We start from the raw sequence: 16,262 nt of genomic DNA, 5'->3' as shown, positions 1-16,262 counted from the left end.
CGTCGTTCATCAAAATGTTGAAATTGTTGAGAATTTTTATATTTTGAATCGGTTGAAGATAATTGCACTTTCTTACACAGTTGAACTTTTTTACTGTTGAAATAAGCTTTTATTTTTTAAAAGAGTTTTTATCTGTCTAATTATTTATATTATTACTGATAAGTTGAATACTTGAAATTCAAAAATTTGCGTAAATAAAATAATGATAAATAAAATATCATTTTAAAATTATACTGATCAGTAAAAATTAATTTTGATTTTAGCTTTCGGATACTTTCTTGTGTACAGTATATAGAAAACACAAAGTTTTACCAGCAACTTGTATGTCCACCATCGCAAAAGCAGACGAATAATCGTTGTTCGCTTCGCAACGGTATTGACCAGAGTCTTCTCGATTTGCGTCGCTGATCACAAGTCTGTTCAAATCTGGAAATAAAATTTCACACATTTTTTGAACAATTTCTCTGCTGAAAAAATGAATCATTCAATAATGCTAGATAAATAGAACTACCTACCAGTAATTTGAATTCGATTGTTTTGGTGAATCAGCTCGTTATCTTTGTACCAAAATACTCGAGGAATCGGATATCCATCGACGTTACAAGCGATAGTAACGTCACTACCTTCTGGGAATTGGTTTTGTCCTATCGATATGTTGGCCGTGACAGGCACTGCGAAATAATTGATTTCACATTAAGAAATATTTGCAAATGATATTGTCAAGAGAAAAAAAAGAAAGAAAGAAAAAATACTGAAAGTAATTTGAATATATTATAGATCGTGTGCTTACCTCCTTTTATCGACGTTTATTATTAACATAAACATTGTACATAAATTGAACGTAATCATTACTAGCAAGAACATACATGCAAGCAAATTAAGCATGCTCGATATAGCATATAATAAAACAGAAGCATTCGCAGTCGTTAGAAAAGAAGAGAGAAAAACCAAACTGCACTGTGATCTCGAAAGATATACGTGTCAATTCTGTTTAAAACATCATCTCAATAAAAGTCAGCATTAATTTTATCTATAGGATTCACAAATTTTTACTAATTGTAGGAATAACGAATCAACAAATTCTAGTACTGAACAAAACCTTTCTTCCATTTCATTTTATTATTATAAATAATTCTATGATATGAATTTGGAAAACATCAAAATCCTAATTGATTATATATTTAATATTTTGACAATATCTTTCAGCACGGTGCAATGGGAAAGCTGGAAAAGACTACAGTAGAGTACCCTCTCACCTCTGAACCTCGAACCAAAGTCCAAAGTAGTATATCCAATAGGATTGACCGTGGAAATATGTGTTTGTCTGGTCGTGTACACAATTCCATAGGTATGAAAGTCAGTAGTTTGAGTTCTGTTAGGTCTATAGGGATACAGAATATTCTCATCTTTTTTAGGAGGATCGACCAGATACTTGAGATATTGTTCGTATTCGGGATTGATGTTGTACACTGGACCGACAGCTTGCAATACTACCGACCAAGAGGCAGCTCTGCCAATCGCGTTAAACGCTTGACACGTGTAAACGCCCAACGTGGGCAGCGTGACGGTTCGAATTAAAAGTGTGTAGTCGGAATCCTGTTCGTAAATTTCCGAAGACAGTGGTAACATGCGATCGCCTTGCCACCAAGTGACAAAAGGCCTAGGCCAACCCCACGCGTAGCAGTGCAGAGATATGGGCGAGTTCATGGTCACCGTCACGCTAGTGTTAGGCTCTCCAATGATAGCCGCAGCCAGTTCTCTGGGCTCTGTATAGTGTGTGAGAGAAAACAGCATGCAGAAGAGAAGAACGTTGAATACCATCACCAATTATTGCAAACAAAGGTAGTTTAAAAGTACAGCTAACTCTGCCGCGGTTTATGGATATATTTGCGTTTCCATTTTCTTCTCGTTTTAATTAATTGCAATTTTTTTAAGTGAATAGTTAAAACGTGTTGTTACTACTAAACACATGGCAGAACATTTCTACATAAAGTTGGTTAGATCAGCTACTAAAAGATCAAGTAAAGAGATCAACCGTTAAGTCTACGATGCAGGATACATTCATCATTGCAAGACATCAAGACAGTCTTTATAGTACTTAACGTATAGTACGTACCTGTGACCACCAATTGGTATTCCACTCTTACCGGTGGTCCTAAACCATTGTCAGCTGTGCAGACATAAGTTCCACCGTCGTATCGGTCTAAATTAATGATCTGAAGAGAACCATCCAGCAATATGCGACGCCTGCTCTCTGAAGCTGCAATCTGCAGACATCAATCTTTGTTATTATTACAATTCCATCTAATATTTAAATTTTACAATACTCTAATCCTTATCTAACGTCATTTATTTCTAGTCTTTTATTCTTACAAAGGCAGGATCCGATAAAATTTAAAACAACACAAATCCTTTCTTATAATACTTTAACAATATCTCTAACTTTAAGTTTCATCCAATTTCGTCAATTTTCAATCGTCTTTCCGATTTCACTAAAAATTCAAGATCCGATAAAATTGAAAATTATAGACATTAAGACAGAACGCGATTTTTCCTAGAACTGAGATTATATCTTATAATTTATCAAAATCTCACCAGCATTGTGCCCTTCCTCCATGTAATGGTTGGTTTTGGATGCCCGAAAGCAACACACTTCAATGTCACATAGCCACCCTCCTGAGCGCTAACGTTTGGTTCTTCCGGTGGTTTGATCGAGGCTGGTTCCGAACCAACCGGCCGTGCAGTGATTACCGGTCGCGGAGTAGTCGATTGAACTTCATCGACAGCCGGTTCAAGACAGGAAGCGCCGCAGCCATTGTTACAACATTTCATTTCTCCGGCGCAATCAGCGTCTGTGAGACATTCCTGTTCGCATCTTGTGCTGTTCGATACGCTCGGACAGCGGCCTGGTTTCGTAACTAAATTAAAAACAAATTGTTATATTACATACAGTTAAATTATGCAAGTAATAGTAATTGGGAAGCTATTGGTTGACGTCATTCGTATAACAATTTTTCGTCATATATTTAATATGTTTATCGTGAATGTGAGCGGTAAATTGGAAAGTTAAATCATGCCAGGAAAAATTCATTTAGTTTACGAGATAAAAAGAGGAGCATCAATTCTAGATGTTAATGTCGGTTTGTTTCTTATTAAAAGGAGAAAAATGTTCAATTACTTTACCACGTAACTTGTTTTCAATCGAAATCAGGCAGACTTTCGTTAGAAGAGGGAAAAATTAACAAAGTTAGGATGGATATGGGTATTTGGATTCTTGTAAGTGGATTTGGTTATGACTGGATCTGAAATCGATAAATGAAAAGAAGAACCGTATGTTACCCTTTTTTATCTTCAATACAGACAATATAGAAAATATAATATAGCTTAATGTTTCCAGTTACCTGATCTACAAACTCCTCTGTATTCGGTGCCATCCTCGGTACCAACCAGAGTAATGGCACATTTGGTGTCATCCGGACAAATCTGTGTCCTGCAAGGATCCACGCAACGACATCGTCCGCAATCCTGAGAATCTACGAACTCCTCTTTGCCGTAAGGACAACGAATCATATTGCATTCCTCGCGAGCTTCCGCACAAGGATCCTTTTTATTCTCTTCGGAGTCGATCTCGTTAGTAGCTATGAAAACACCCATTACAGTCACAACAAAGGAAAATACAAACGTTCTTACGATAGAAAGAAAAAAATATAAAAATGTATATAAAAAGTAATAAGAAAAGAATAATAAAAAAAAACATATTGCGGTGAAAGCAATAGTACACAGATTTTGAAGCTTACGACTAGGAGCGATAATAGCTGATAGGATGAACGATTGAGAAATAAAAACTGTGGAAAAATAAGAAGCAGAGTTTTTCAGACAAATGAACATCGCTGGTCACATACACGATGCGTATATATTTGCCGCTTTTTTATTTTAATGTCGCTTTATGACTCAGAAGGAATATTTTAAAGTAAAATGATTAAAATTAAACGGTTAAATTAAAATCCATTGCTTTGTAAAAGAGAAATAGAAAGTGTGATTTATCGTGCTCTTCCCCTCCAGATAGAAAAAGGGTATTAGGAAAAGGTATGCACGAGGATTTGAAACAACATTGATATAAAACATTAAGGCTACAATGTACAGTGATATACAATGGAAATGTGTTCACCATGTTCGAAGCTCAAAATATTAAACGTGTAACAAAAATATCGTTTAGATCGTTGGGGAACACCGTTCCTCGACTTACTCGACTTACTGGTAAGACAAGTGTTAATGCAAGACTCGAAGGTCTTGAATCTGTTACGATTTCCACCGCATCCAGTATAAATGAACCCTCGACATGTTTGTTGTTCGTCGTCGAAATAGAATCGCTTGGTATAATCATGTCGACCCGAAGCACAAGATCCTGTGTCGACCGGTTCTTTGCAAATCGCTGGATCATCATTGTTCAAAATTATTGTTGTCGCGAGCTAATTTTATTCTCTCGAAAAGAAATTCCCGATTTCTTTTTAAAGATTTATTGAAAGAAAATTATGAGAAATTCTTTTCGAGTAATATTCTTTCGAATTTCTTTCGCGTTTCGTTTAAAGATTTCGGAGATCGTCTACGTTGTTAGTAAGTTTGGGTGGAATTTTGCGTATCAAACGAGTGGTAGTACTTACACAAGCTTGAGAGGCTGGTACCGTTTCCAGGTGGCACGGGTTCTTCGTGATGAATGCAAATCGATTCACACTCTGCCATCGTGCTGAATCTATTCGCGTTGCCTTCACATCCGCCGTACAGAAACTCGCGACAAACGCGATTGACATAATCGTAGTAGTATTTGGCGAAAGAGCCTCTACAAACGCCAGAATCCACTGGTAGATTACACATATCTGTAAAAAGAATTTTTTAATAAAGATTTAATAAAGTTACACAACAGAGGAATCTTTTAAATTGTTACTCAATTTCCTTGGAATATATACGATAATCTACTGATTAGACAATACAAAAATTAGACAATGATTCATGAATATATTTTAAATAGGATCAATATTTATTAATCTGTTTTATATAATCATTATATATCTATATAACATCACTGAATTTTATCCTACTAAATATCCTAAGAATAGTAAAAAGGATTATAAAAGGATAATAAAATCGCTTAAAATGTCTAAAATTTCTAAAAATACAATTTCATCCCGAATCCTGTTTAGAATTTGGCTATAGTTATATCATAATTAACAACGTTGATAAATTGCTGTTAAATTAAGTTTCATTACGAAAGATTCAAATGTAGCTATATCTATAAATCCGTTAAAATTTTGTCATCATGTTGATGTCTAGAATCGATTCTATGCACATATCTGTAGATATTTTTCCGATAAATTTTCTAATATCCTGTATATAGAGCTATAGTCCCAGAAACCATGCTGCCTGAATAGTAATAAAAGTAATAAAATCACTACACATACCTTGACCATGGAATTTTCCGCAAAGACGTTCGCACTGTTCTTCCGTCTGGAACCTATTCGCGTTTCCTTCACAGCCGCCATAGATAAACGCCTGACACAACTGATTGTGTGAATCATAGTAATAAGCGGTGATATCGCCATTGCAAGAGCCAGGATCGACAGTCTTGTAACAAATCGGATTCTTCGAGGCAGTTTCAACCGATACAATAGGTACGACAGTAACATTTGCAGGTGTTTCTGTTTGAACATGTTTCTGACACTTCCTTTCGCAGGATTCTTTATCCTGGAAACGATTCTTATTACCCTGGCAACCGCTATATTCGAATTCGTAGCAAGAATCTGATTGATGGTCGTAGTAGTATTGTCTAACGACACCATTGCAGGGACCGATGACTTTGGGTAGAGTGCATGGATCTGAAGAAAGAAGTAAAAAGAAAAGTATGAGAAAGATAAATAGTGCAACCGTTAGAGCAATTGGTAGCAAGTATTATATTTGAAGTAATCATTTCTCCATTTTTTTTTGCAATTTGTAAAGTTTATTTTCAGAATTTCGTGTCTTTTGTTGTCAAACTTGTTACTATAGTGCAAGAGAATTTATCATAGTGATTATGGTAAACTTATTTACAGTGATTGAAACAGGAAAACAATGATACAAACCTTGAACATCTCCACATCGATATTCGCACTCTTCGTGACTGTCGAAATTATTTCCATTGCTCTGGCAGCCGCTATACACAAATTGCTTGCAGACACCATCGCCGCTGTCGTAGAACCATTTGACGTGTTCTTCGGAGCATTGACCGGTATACTTCGAAAGGAAGCAGAAATCTGGAAAATTTTACGTATTAAACTTTAAATTCGCATTTTTACGTCTAATTCATGTAATCCCAATGTTCCATTTTATCTGCAAGTATTGGATTTATATTGAACAAAATATCCGATATTTTAGCTACAGAAAATATTACCTGGTCTAAATCCGTCCTCTTCCGATGGTGTGATGGTGCTAGTAGTAGTTTGGCACCTGTTAAAGCAATCTTGTTCGGTAACAAAATTATTCTCGTTCCCGCCGCAACCACCATAGTAAAATTGTCTACATTGTTGTTCGTACGAATCGTAGTACCATCGTTGAGTATAATTGTGGCATTCTCCCAAAAGCGCGGGCAAGAGGCAGGTGTCTTGCTCTGTGTTTGGACAAAGATAGCATAAGAAATCTGCCTTGTTTCAGCATATGATACCGAGAAGTAAAAAGTTCAATAAAATCCTTGGAAAATCGCTAAAATATTGTCCTGAATCGCGAATAATCGTCGGGAACAATATCTTTAAAAATTCTATAATATATCCTTCTCGTTTTCCATACATTCGTTTAAAAAATTTATTGAACTTTTTTCCTCACATTTTGTAACAAATAAAGCAACATACAACGTATATAACTTAATTTATTGTAAATATATTTATGCGATGGACGTATATTAAGAATATATTTGTTTTTGCAAAAAACGCACATTAGAGTATAATCCGTAAAACAATTTACGTGCATGCGGTACGATTGACATCGAGAACAATTACACAAGAAAGGAACAATAACGATAATACAGCGAAACTGACAAGGAAAGCGTTAATTAAGTTGTAAGCGTTAGATTATATTCTGTTAATTTATGCTAAAAGAAATATGTTGAAAGATACTTTTTAACCTAAAAGAAGCTAAAGTTTAGACAAAACAGAGAAGAGATAGTTTGTATGTTTAAGAAATATGATGAAAATAAGATGAATGTGATCAGACAAAGTCTTACCAATTTTAGTCGGGCAATCAGACTCGCATGCGTCCCTAGTTTCGAAATTATTTTTATTTCCACCGCAACCAGTATAATAGAACGGCATGCACCGATTCTCCGACTGATCAAAGTACCATCGAGATTGCTTCTCGCCACAGTTACCTTCGGCTCGCGGCAGCAAGCAACTATCTGTTAATCGCATTAATTATTATATCATGCAGTATTAGATTTTAGTATATTGTCGTTAACGATCTGCGGTCTTTTTTTCTAAATTAATGCACGATACAGAGTGCTAAAAAAATATTAAAACAGTGAAAAAGATGTATGTAGACTTCAAGTAATAAGTAGTTCAAACTAGTGAATCAAAACCGAAGATAGAAATTAGTTAATTTTAATCACGTTTTAATGATTAAATCTTTAATTAAGTAAAATTCATTTTTTATGAAACATTTAAACGCTTAAAATGTACAAAATGCACATAATATGCAGCAATATCCAAAATAAAATACGCATTATACTACTTAAAAAGTGGCATAAATCTCGAAATTCTTTAATATAATTCTTAAAACATATTTAGTATCGTGTATCATTATTTCTATCGTTATATATTTAATCGCATGTTTCAATATTTTGACAGATTAAATAAACGTCATAATTATATAATTTATTGTAAGTCGTAAATTGTTGTGTTATTGCAACTATCTTACGACCTTTGAAACGAATATTTTTGTAATTCCTGAAAATATAAGCATTATTTCGTGCAGCTATCAGTTCCATTTCTACATTCCACCATAAAAAGATTCCGTTTAAAATTATCAGTTAAATGTTTCCGTGAAATTCTCTTATCACAATCGATCAATTAAGAAATAAGACAGATAAAATCAGTGCGCTCATAAAAGAATAAGATAAGCTCGATTATTTGAATTTTAACGTCATACGAATTAATCAAGTTAAATGACTTTCCTTCTTTCTTGTAATACCATCAATAAAAAATCACCGACGCGATCACTCATAAAATATTAATGAAAGGAAATCGCGCTACTCCATTGAGAGAGCTCGTTCGAAGCCAGACAAAAGCTATCGAACGATCGATCTCGAGACGAGAACCGCTTTGCGGAGGACATAATACGACAAAATCAAGTTCCATTGATTGGATTGACTCGTAGAACGCTACGACAGCTTGATATCGCGTGCAACTTAAATGGAAAGGGTGCTTTTGAGTGCATACTGTGCTTTGATAAAAGGCAATGCTTGATATAATCGATTACGATCAATAAGAAGGCAGAAGAAATAAAAATTTGTAAAACCAAGATATTCAGATTACAATTAACACTTTTCTCGTTAAACCCTTGACATCGGTCACTTTGAGGAAAATACTTTACATGAAATAAAACCTGGTGAGAGATAATAATTTTCACGATTATTTCTCGGAAGCTGTCATGGATGAAATTTCATCCATGACAAATCTAAATCGAATTTTTCTAACGTTAAAATGAAAATATTCTTATTGATAGTGATTCCGCGATTTAATTCCTCGTTAAATATCTTCTTGAAACAATACAAATCCTTTTCGTTGCTGAAATAAACATTCGATGATCACAGCAGAGTTAATATTAGTTGTCAAAGGGTTAAACGTGTTTTGTGCCAACAAATAGAGACAACGACAAACGAACCATCACCAACGACAACATCGAGAGTAATTTCTCAATTATCCAATATTAAACCATTCCACAAATATCAATGAACGAGAAACAACTCTCTTTCTGAATATTGCTAGCGACACTGTTATACAAGAAGCAGATAAGCTTGTTCCTTTGATCTCTCCGTTTTCTCTTTTCTGTGCTATCCTTTTTACTTAATCGCTTTCTTTTTCTTGGATTCTTTTTCTTTCTTTTTTCTTTTTTTCTTTATGATTGTTTCTTTTTTGCTTTTTCTGATACCTTTTACGGGGCAGCGCTGCTCACAGGCAGCACGTGTAAGGAATCTATTGGCATTGCCTTTACAACCGCCGTAAACAAATTGGCTACACATCTGACGCACGGCGTCATAATACCAGCGTAACACAGAGCCCGGACAAGGGCCCGGATCTTTCTCCAGGCGGCACACGTCTGTCAGTTTTACTGGAAATATGTATTTTTACGGATTACTCATAGAGCTTTGATATATTTGACGATGGTCGGTGCCAATTTGGTGCTTTTATGTGACATGTGGTGCCTGAATGTTTGCTGAGATCGTGTTTGGTGTTTGGTTGAAAATGTAGATTCGGATTGTTGGCGCGATGTTTTCAGACGAATACTAAGTCGCCAGAGTTGTAGTACAATAGAAAATCGTAGTTCATATCCATTTAATATATCCGAGTGTATTTCGTTGTATCGTGTTGTGGAATTTGAACGAACTATCTGGCGATTTAGTTTCGATTATTCTTCTCAATTTCTCCGATCGACCGCAGCTTGAAAATTGACTACTAATCAAGAAATTCTGTTCACAGTATGTAATAAAAAATAATCTCGCGCGAATTATTTTTCTGATCGTCTAAATCTAAATAAATTACTATTAAATAAATTAATAATAAATCTTTCCACTCCCATTGCTAGCTGTACTTCTGTTCCTTTCACGTTCATCAGAAAACAACTGTAAAAAAAATCGCTTAAAAAATGAAAATCAAAAACAATCGTCAAAAAGGTTGCCACACGAAATATACGTTCTTCGATTCGTTCTACGAGCAAAAAAATAGATAAAAATCTGAAACACTTTCAAACGAATCTGGTAGGAAAGAATATCTAATATGAAAAATGGGTTCAGGCAGTATAACGAGCATGGTACGTGCGAATGTCGAATCAAGAGAATTGCGCTGGAGAACGTACCTCGTGTCCTCCCTGGTTGCAAGCATTGTTGGTGGCAAGCGATTTCCGTCGCGAAGTTGTTATCATTTCCTTTGCATCCACCATAGCGGAATTGCTCGCAGGCTTGCGATTCTGCGTTGAAATACCATTTGGTGAAGTTGCCTTCGCAGGGACCTGGCTCTTTCGACTGTTCGCACGGGTCTTCATAAGTAACAAAATACAAGAGAGCATATTAGCAACGAAGTAGCAGTATACAAAATATAAATTTAACTTTTACCTTTTGGAATTAGAGGAATTGCAAATTGAAAATATTTATTATCATATTAAAAGAATGATTTGTCGTAAATGTTGTCAAACATTGATAAAAACGAGAAAAGAATTTCAATAAGAATTGGTGAAGTTACCCAAATCATCGGGAGTGACACAAAGCTCTTCACATTCTTCTTTCGTTTTAAATTTATTCGCGTTTCCGAGACAACCGCCATAGACAAATTGACCACACTGTTTCCTCCCAGAGTCGTAATACCAAGTAGGGAAGTAGCCCTCACAGGGCCCAGAGATTTTCGGCAGGTTACATGAATCTGCGAAATTTTTTGACTTCTAATATCTCGGATATAATTAAAATATGCAATGTTTAAAACTATAAGAAAAATTTAACTTGTACGCATAAACGTTGTAAATATTGTACAAATATTATAATATCACAATTGTTACAGAAAAGGTGCATATGTTTCTTAATAAAAAACTAATTCCCTAAAAATATATTATTTTTAAATTTTTCTCAAATATTCAATTGAATTTCAACGTTTTAAATGAATTTGAATTTTTTCAACAGTATGTTTTATGTACTTTACCTTTTCCTTTGGGCTGCACACACACTTGCTTACATTCTTCCTGCGTTTTGAATCGATTCTCGTTACCCTCGCAGCCTCCATACCAGAACCGCGAGCAACCACCATACTCTGTGTCGAAGTACCATTTGACGGTGAAGTCCCGGCATGGTCCTCTATCCTTCTCCAAAGCACACGCTGCACCAGGAGTAGATGGAACAGACAGACAGCCCTCGAAGTTTTCTCCTTGAGCTTCTTCCACCCCATCGGGACAACATCCATACTTCGAGGTGTCACAAGTGCATCCAGCGAAGTTTGGACCCTTTGCTGGAGTTCTTCCATCTGAGCAGCACTTGAATTCTGTATTCTCACAACCGCAGCCTGCAAGAAACGATGTGGTACTAAGTACATTTTGAGGTTATGTTTCTCCACAATATATGAAGTGAATTAGAATTAATTTGTGTAAGGGAAAAAGATAAAGACCATAGATTTGTCTATTTCTGGTTCCATCTACATTTGTATTTCTATTCCTATGTCTTTTTATGCTTTGATTATTAATAAGGACCTTTTGACAAAGAAAATTCTAATAGTAATAATTAATAGTAATAATTAAGTTAAGACTGATACGAGTAAGTAAAAATTTTAAACATTCCTTTACCACGCCACTATATGTATATCAGGATTAACATGATTTCAGTTTTTGACATAATTACCTTGTCCATGAGGTCCTTTAGCGATGGTGACACCATCAGGGCAGCAACCAAACTGATACGTATAACACGGACAGCCTTCGTAATTTGGTCCTGTGGCCGGGGTGAAGCGGTTAGGACAGCAACCATTAGGTGTATACTTGCAACCGCAGCCCTCGTTGTTTGGACCACGAGCAGCAGTGCTGTTATCTGGACAGCATCCGAATCTCGAGTATTGGCAGCCACAACCGTAGAAATCTGGACCACGAGCTGGAAGTATGTTGTCTGGACAGCACTTGAACGGTGTCGACAGACAACAACCCTCTCTGTTTGGACCATGAGCAGGAGTGCTACCGTCATCGCAACAGCCATAAGTGCTGTTTTCGCAGGGCATGTGGCAGCCATAGTTGTTAGGACCCAAAGCTACGTGCGATGTTTATTAGCTGGTAATTATCTTAGAAAATTGGAAGACTGGAGTTCTTTTTTATATTTAATTTGCTCTGATATATCACCAGCCTATTTTTTTGTATCTTTTTGAGAAAGGAGAATTTATCTTGGATTAGAAATATTGAAGATGGCGTAATATGTGGGAATTGGAATTAAGTACTTTTACAGATAATAGAACAAGCCTAATAGAATCATTTGAATTTGTAGAAGTTTGGCTAGAGAAATACAGAAATTTTCGAGAATGTATATTTTGAGATTTTTATATAATTATGCAACTTACCTGGTGAGGCAGCATCAGGACAACATCCAAAGTACGATATAGTGCAGTTCTCTACATTGATAACACCGCATCCTGCGAAATTTGTGCCAGTAGCAGTCGAAATACCATCCGGACAACATCCGTAGGTGGTATTTGCGCAATCTTCCTGTACTGTAGTTGTTTCATACTCTTCTGTGAGAGGTGTGACAGAAGTAATTTCCTCTTCGCAACCTGCAGTCATTATATTAACCAAACATCTCAGTATGATTAATAACATTTAAGGATTTTTAAATATACTCAGTAAAAATTACAATGTACCTTCTTCATTTGGTCCAGAAGCAGGCTTAATTCCATCAGGACAGCAACCAAATTCAGTGACATTGCAGCATCCGATATTATCCTTTCCGCTAGCTGCAGTCTCGTTATCCGGACAACATCCAAATCTGAAATATTTATTTAATATCATTAACAAATATCTAAATATTAAATAAATATTATATATATTAAATATCGTACTAATTATTGCAACAGAATTTCTCATGTCACTACATTAAACATTAAATATCATTCTTGTGACGTTTAAAACATTATGTAGATTCTACTTACTGTTTCTCTTATCAATGTCCTTAAAATATTAATAAAATCTATTTTCTGGAATATTATAAAACATAATAACTATCGCAATGTTTAAAATATTATACTAACTCTGTTTCGCTGCAAGGTTTCTTGCATCCCTCGAAGTCGTTGCCCTCAGCAGCGATAATTCCATCAGGACAACAACCGAACAACGTTTCCTTGCAGTGTGATTCGGGACAACCTTGGTTCTCCGGACCAGTGGCTGCAGACACTCCATCCGAACAACAACCGTATTTAGTGTCGTTGCAAGTCTGTACCGTGGGACATCCTTGGCCAAACGGTCCTTCAGCCGCAGTAATTCCATCGTAACAGCAACCGAAGGGCGAGGCCTTGCAGGTCTTCTTCCTCAGCACTTTGCACACGCGATGCTTGCGCGTGGTTTCTTCTGGGCCAATGGTCGTCCAGAATCCGTATACTGAAAGAGAAAATTTATATTAATTAATACAAAACGTATCAATGAACTAAATGTACTTACGTCTGTCTATCTTCTCAGTTACTTCCGATTTTGCTTCCTCAGTGACCGGTGTCAATCCAGAAACAGTAGTATCAGTTACGCCAGACACAGTGGTTTCGCCGCTCTCAGTGGTTGCACCAGACTCTGTAGTTTCTCCTGATTCGGTCGTGGCGCCAGATTCGGTGGTCTCGCCGGAAACTGTCGTTTGTTCTGTTGTTGTTTTGCCAGGTTCTGTAGTCATACCAGATTCTGTTGTCATGCCAGATTCGGTAGTTTCTGTCGGACCAGATTCCGTGGTTTCAGTAGTTGCTCCAGATTCTGTTGATTCTGTTGTAGCTCCAGATTCTGTCGTGGCTCCAGACTCTGTTGTAGCTCCAGATTCTGTCGTGGCTCCAGATTCTGTTGTAGCTCCAGATTCTATCGTGGTTCCAGATTCTGTTGTGGCCCCGGATTCTGTTGTGGCTCCGGATTCTGTTGTAGCTCCAGATTCTGTTGTAGCTCCAGATTCTGTCGTGGCTCCAGATTCTGTTGATTCAGTGACTTCCGTAGCTCCAGATTCTGTTGATTCAGTGATTTCCGTAGCTCCAGGCTCTGTCGTAGCTCCAGACTCTGTCGTAGCTCCAGACTCTGTCGTAGCTCCAGTCTCTGTCGTAGCTCCAGACTCTGTCGTAGCTCCAGACTCTGTCGTAGCTCCAGGCTCTGTCGTAGCTCCAGACTCTGTCGTAGCTCCAGATTCTGTAGACTCAGTGATTTCTATTGGCGTACTTTCTGTCGTTACACCAGATTCTGTGGTTTCTTCTGTAGCTCCTGATTCCGTAGACATCGTTGGTTCTGTTGATCCTGATTCGGTACTTTCTTCGGTGGCACCTGATTCTGTTGTTTCTCCAGTCATACCCGTTTCTTCTACTTCTGATGTTGTCTCGAACGTAACTGCTGACATATAAAATTAATAATTAGCAGCAACAATAGTTGGTTTGTTCGGAGTTCAGAATAAGAGGCAAAACTTTTAGAAAGAAAAAAGTAGAAGCCTTTGTGTGAAGAATTTGTAGTGTGCTTTATCATGTAGATCAAAGGTTATCGTATAATTAAATTACACTTGTATCATTAACATATAATTAATTCTTAATATAATTGTGTTGTTATTTAGTATTTCAAAATTTTCAATTGATGGTGTTTCTAACGTAACATTTCTGTTTATACAATAATGGAATTTCGATTTACCAGATTCCTCGGTAGGGGTCATTTCTATTGAAATGGTCTGTTCAGTAACCGTGCTTTCGGTTTCCGACGAAGATGTGGTTGGGCCCGATTCAGTGGATTCCGTGGCCTCGGTTGGTCCACTCTCAGTACTCTCTAGCATTTCGGTAGTCTCGTCACTCGATCCAGTTGTTGTTTCTTCAGTTGCACCAGACTCAGTTGTCATATCCGTACCTGAATTATTTTGTGATATTTTTCAAACAACGTAATTATTCAAGAAGATAATTTCATAATAAAATTTGTTGTCAATACATTAAATTTATATCTCAATTAAGGGAAAAACACTAAAACTTACTATATTATCTAGTTAAAAAGGAAATGTCTTCCAATATTATTTTTTCGAAATACAGATAGACATTTCAATTAAGCAATTTCTTTACCACGCTACAATTGTTAAGAACAAAATCACATCAACTCACCATCAGACTCAGTCATCGATTCAACTGTCGATTCGTCAGTAGAATCCATGGTGGATTCGATCTCTTCAGTCACGCCGATTTCCGTCATTCCAAATTCCGTTGCAAACAGTTCACCATCTTCGGTTACCTCGTTGGTTCCACTGCCCTCGAACGTCGATTCAAACCCTGATGTGTATGTGTATATATCCGTGAAATCTGTCCCACTTCCTTCACCCGTTTCCATTTCTCCAGGAGATATGTCGCCCCTGGTATATCCGGCATCCCCTTGCATTTTATCATATATGTCGCTTCCGGTAGTATCACCCATATCTGGCGAGCTCAGAGGAGTTGCTTCCGTAAGATCTAACATTTTACTAGATTTATCCTAAATCAATAGATAAAATTACACTTTTATGTAAATCGGGGGAATCATAAAAGTAAATTGAGAAAATAAATTTTAATAACACCTGTACCAATAGAAAAATGATAAATTATCATCACATTCATAGGAAAATGAGATATAAATGTAACGGTGGATGAAGAAACTGTGAAACTAAGTATTTGATTAACTACGATCAAATTTCACTTACGCTAGGTGTCAAGCTCGAAGAGACAGTCACGAAGTTTTCATCCTCGTACACCTCGCACTCTTCGTCCTCTTCAGTGAGATCTGGGATTTTCTCTGGTTGCATTGGTATCACCTCGTCTGTAAACAAGATTTTCATTAACCAAATTATCCTTCATTATTGTTTATTTCTGGAGAGAAACGACACTTACATTAAGAACATTGAATACGTAAATTAATATAATTGAATTAGTTTAGGTGACTTATTAAAACACTAGAAAACCTGATTTTTTAATTGCAGCATGAATCAATTTTCAACTTTTCTGAACTTCTCCAAGATTTAGGACGTACCTTCTTCGCAGGCTTGATTGTTGCAATTTTCCATGGAGAATATGATCGTATTAGAGTCGCAGTTGCTCAATGTGACCGTCATGTTGGCTTTCATGCAAATCACCTTGCGGTTCATCGTGCCACCACCACACGGTTTCGAGCACTGGAACACGGTAAGGTGATTAATGGAAGAAATTTGAGGCGGACGCTTCTTGTTAGGTTCGCTACAAAGCCGTCGAAGATATTGAATTTCTTCGACGACCGAGGGAATAGGACACGATGTATTTCTCGCGGATATTTCACGTGGCTAACGAGACTTTCGAAAA

At 36.6% G+C, this 16,262-nt stretch overlaps 1 protein-coding gene across 8 annotated transcripts in view; it reads right to left on the bottom strand.

The window, feature by feature from the left end:
- LOC122567513 (papilin) overlaps positions 1–16,262 on the bottom strand; it is a 155,808-nt gene that overhangs the window by 5,116 nt on the left and 134,430 nt on the right. For 2 of the 8 annotated variants that reach the window (XM_043726117.1, XM_043726116.1), the window contains exons 15-38: positions 15,958–16,099; positions 15,632–15,747; positions 15,063–15,426; positions 14,608–14,817; positions 13,408–14,319; positions 13,002–13,347; positions 12,615–12,739; positions 12,318–12,527; positions 11,615–12,013; positions 10,926–11,282; positions 10,476–10,652; positions 10,093–10,272; positions 9,169–9,348; positions 6,422–6,637; positions 6,114–6,284; positions 5,457–5,870; positions 4,662–4,874; positions 4,247–4,432; positions 3,402–3,638; positions 2,596–2,918; positions 2,117–2,267; positions 1,257–1,766; positions 516–671; positions 313–426 (exon numbers count right to left, since the gene is read on the bottom strand). In XM_043726117.1, the coding sequence (XP_043582052.1) occupies positions 313–426; positions 516–671; positions 1,257–1,766; positions 2,117–2,267; positions 2,596–2,918; positions 3,402–3,638; positions 4,247–4,432; positions 4,662–4,874; positions 5,457–5,870; positions 6,114–6,284; positions 6,422–6,637; positions 9,169–9,348; positions 10,093–10,272; positions 10,476–10,652; positions 10,926–11,282; positions 11,615–12,013; positions 12,318–12,527; positions 12,615–12,739; positions 13,002–13,347; positions 13,408–14,319; positions 14,608–14,817; positions 15,063–15,426; positions 15,632–15,747; positions 15,958–16,099 (6,409 nt within the window). Of the gene's footprint in view, positions 1–312; positions 427–515; positions 672–1,256; positions 1,767–2,116; positions 2,268–2,595; positions 2,919–3,401; positions 3,639–4,246; positions 4,433–4,661; positions 4,875–5,456; positions 5,871–6,113; positions 6,285–6,421; positions 6,638–7,246; positions 7,418–9,168; positions 9,349–10,092; positions 10,273–10,475; positions 10,653–10,925; positions 11,283–11,614; positions 12,014–12,317; positions 12,528–12,614; positions 12,740–13,001; positions 13,348–13,407; positions 14,320–14,607; positions 14,818–15,062; positions 15,427–15,631; positions 15,748–15,957; positions 16,100–16,262 lie in introns of all 8 variants that reach the window. The other 6 variants (XM_043726119.1, XM_043726120.1, XM_043726121.1 and 3 more) reach the window with 6 other exon arrangements.

The sequence above is a fragment of the Bombus pyrosoma genome, linkage group LG5, assembly GCF_014825855.1.
Source record: "Bombus pyrosoma isolate SC7728 linkage group LG5, ASM1482585v1, whole genome shotgun sequence".
In the NCBI taxonomy this organism is placed as follows: domain Eukaryota; kingdom Metazoa; phylum Arthropoda; class Insecta; order Hymenoptera; family Apidae; genus Bombus; species Bombus pyrosoma.
Note: the sequence above shows the minus strand (reverse complement) of the source record. Positions and strands in the feature narration are given on the sequence as shown.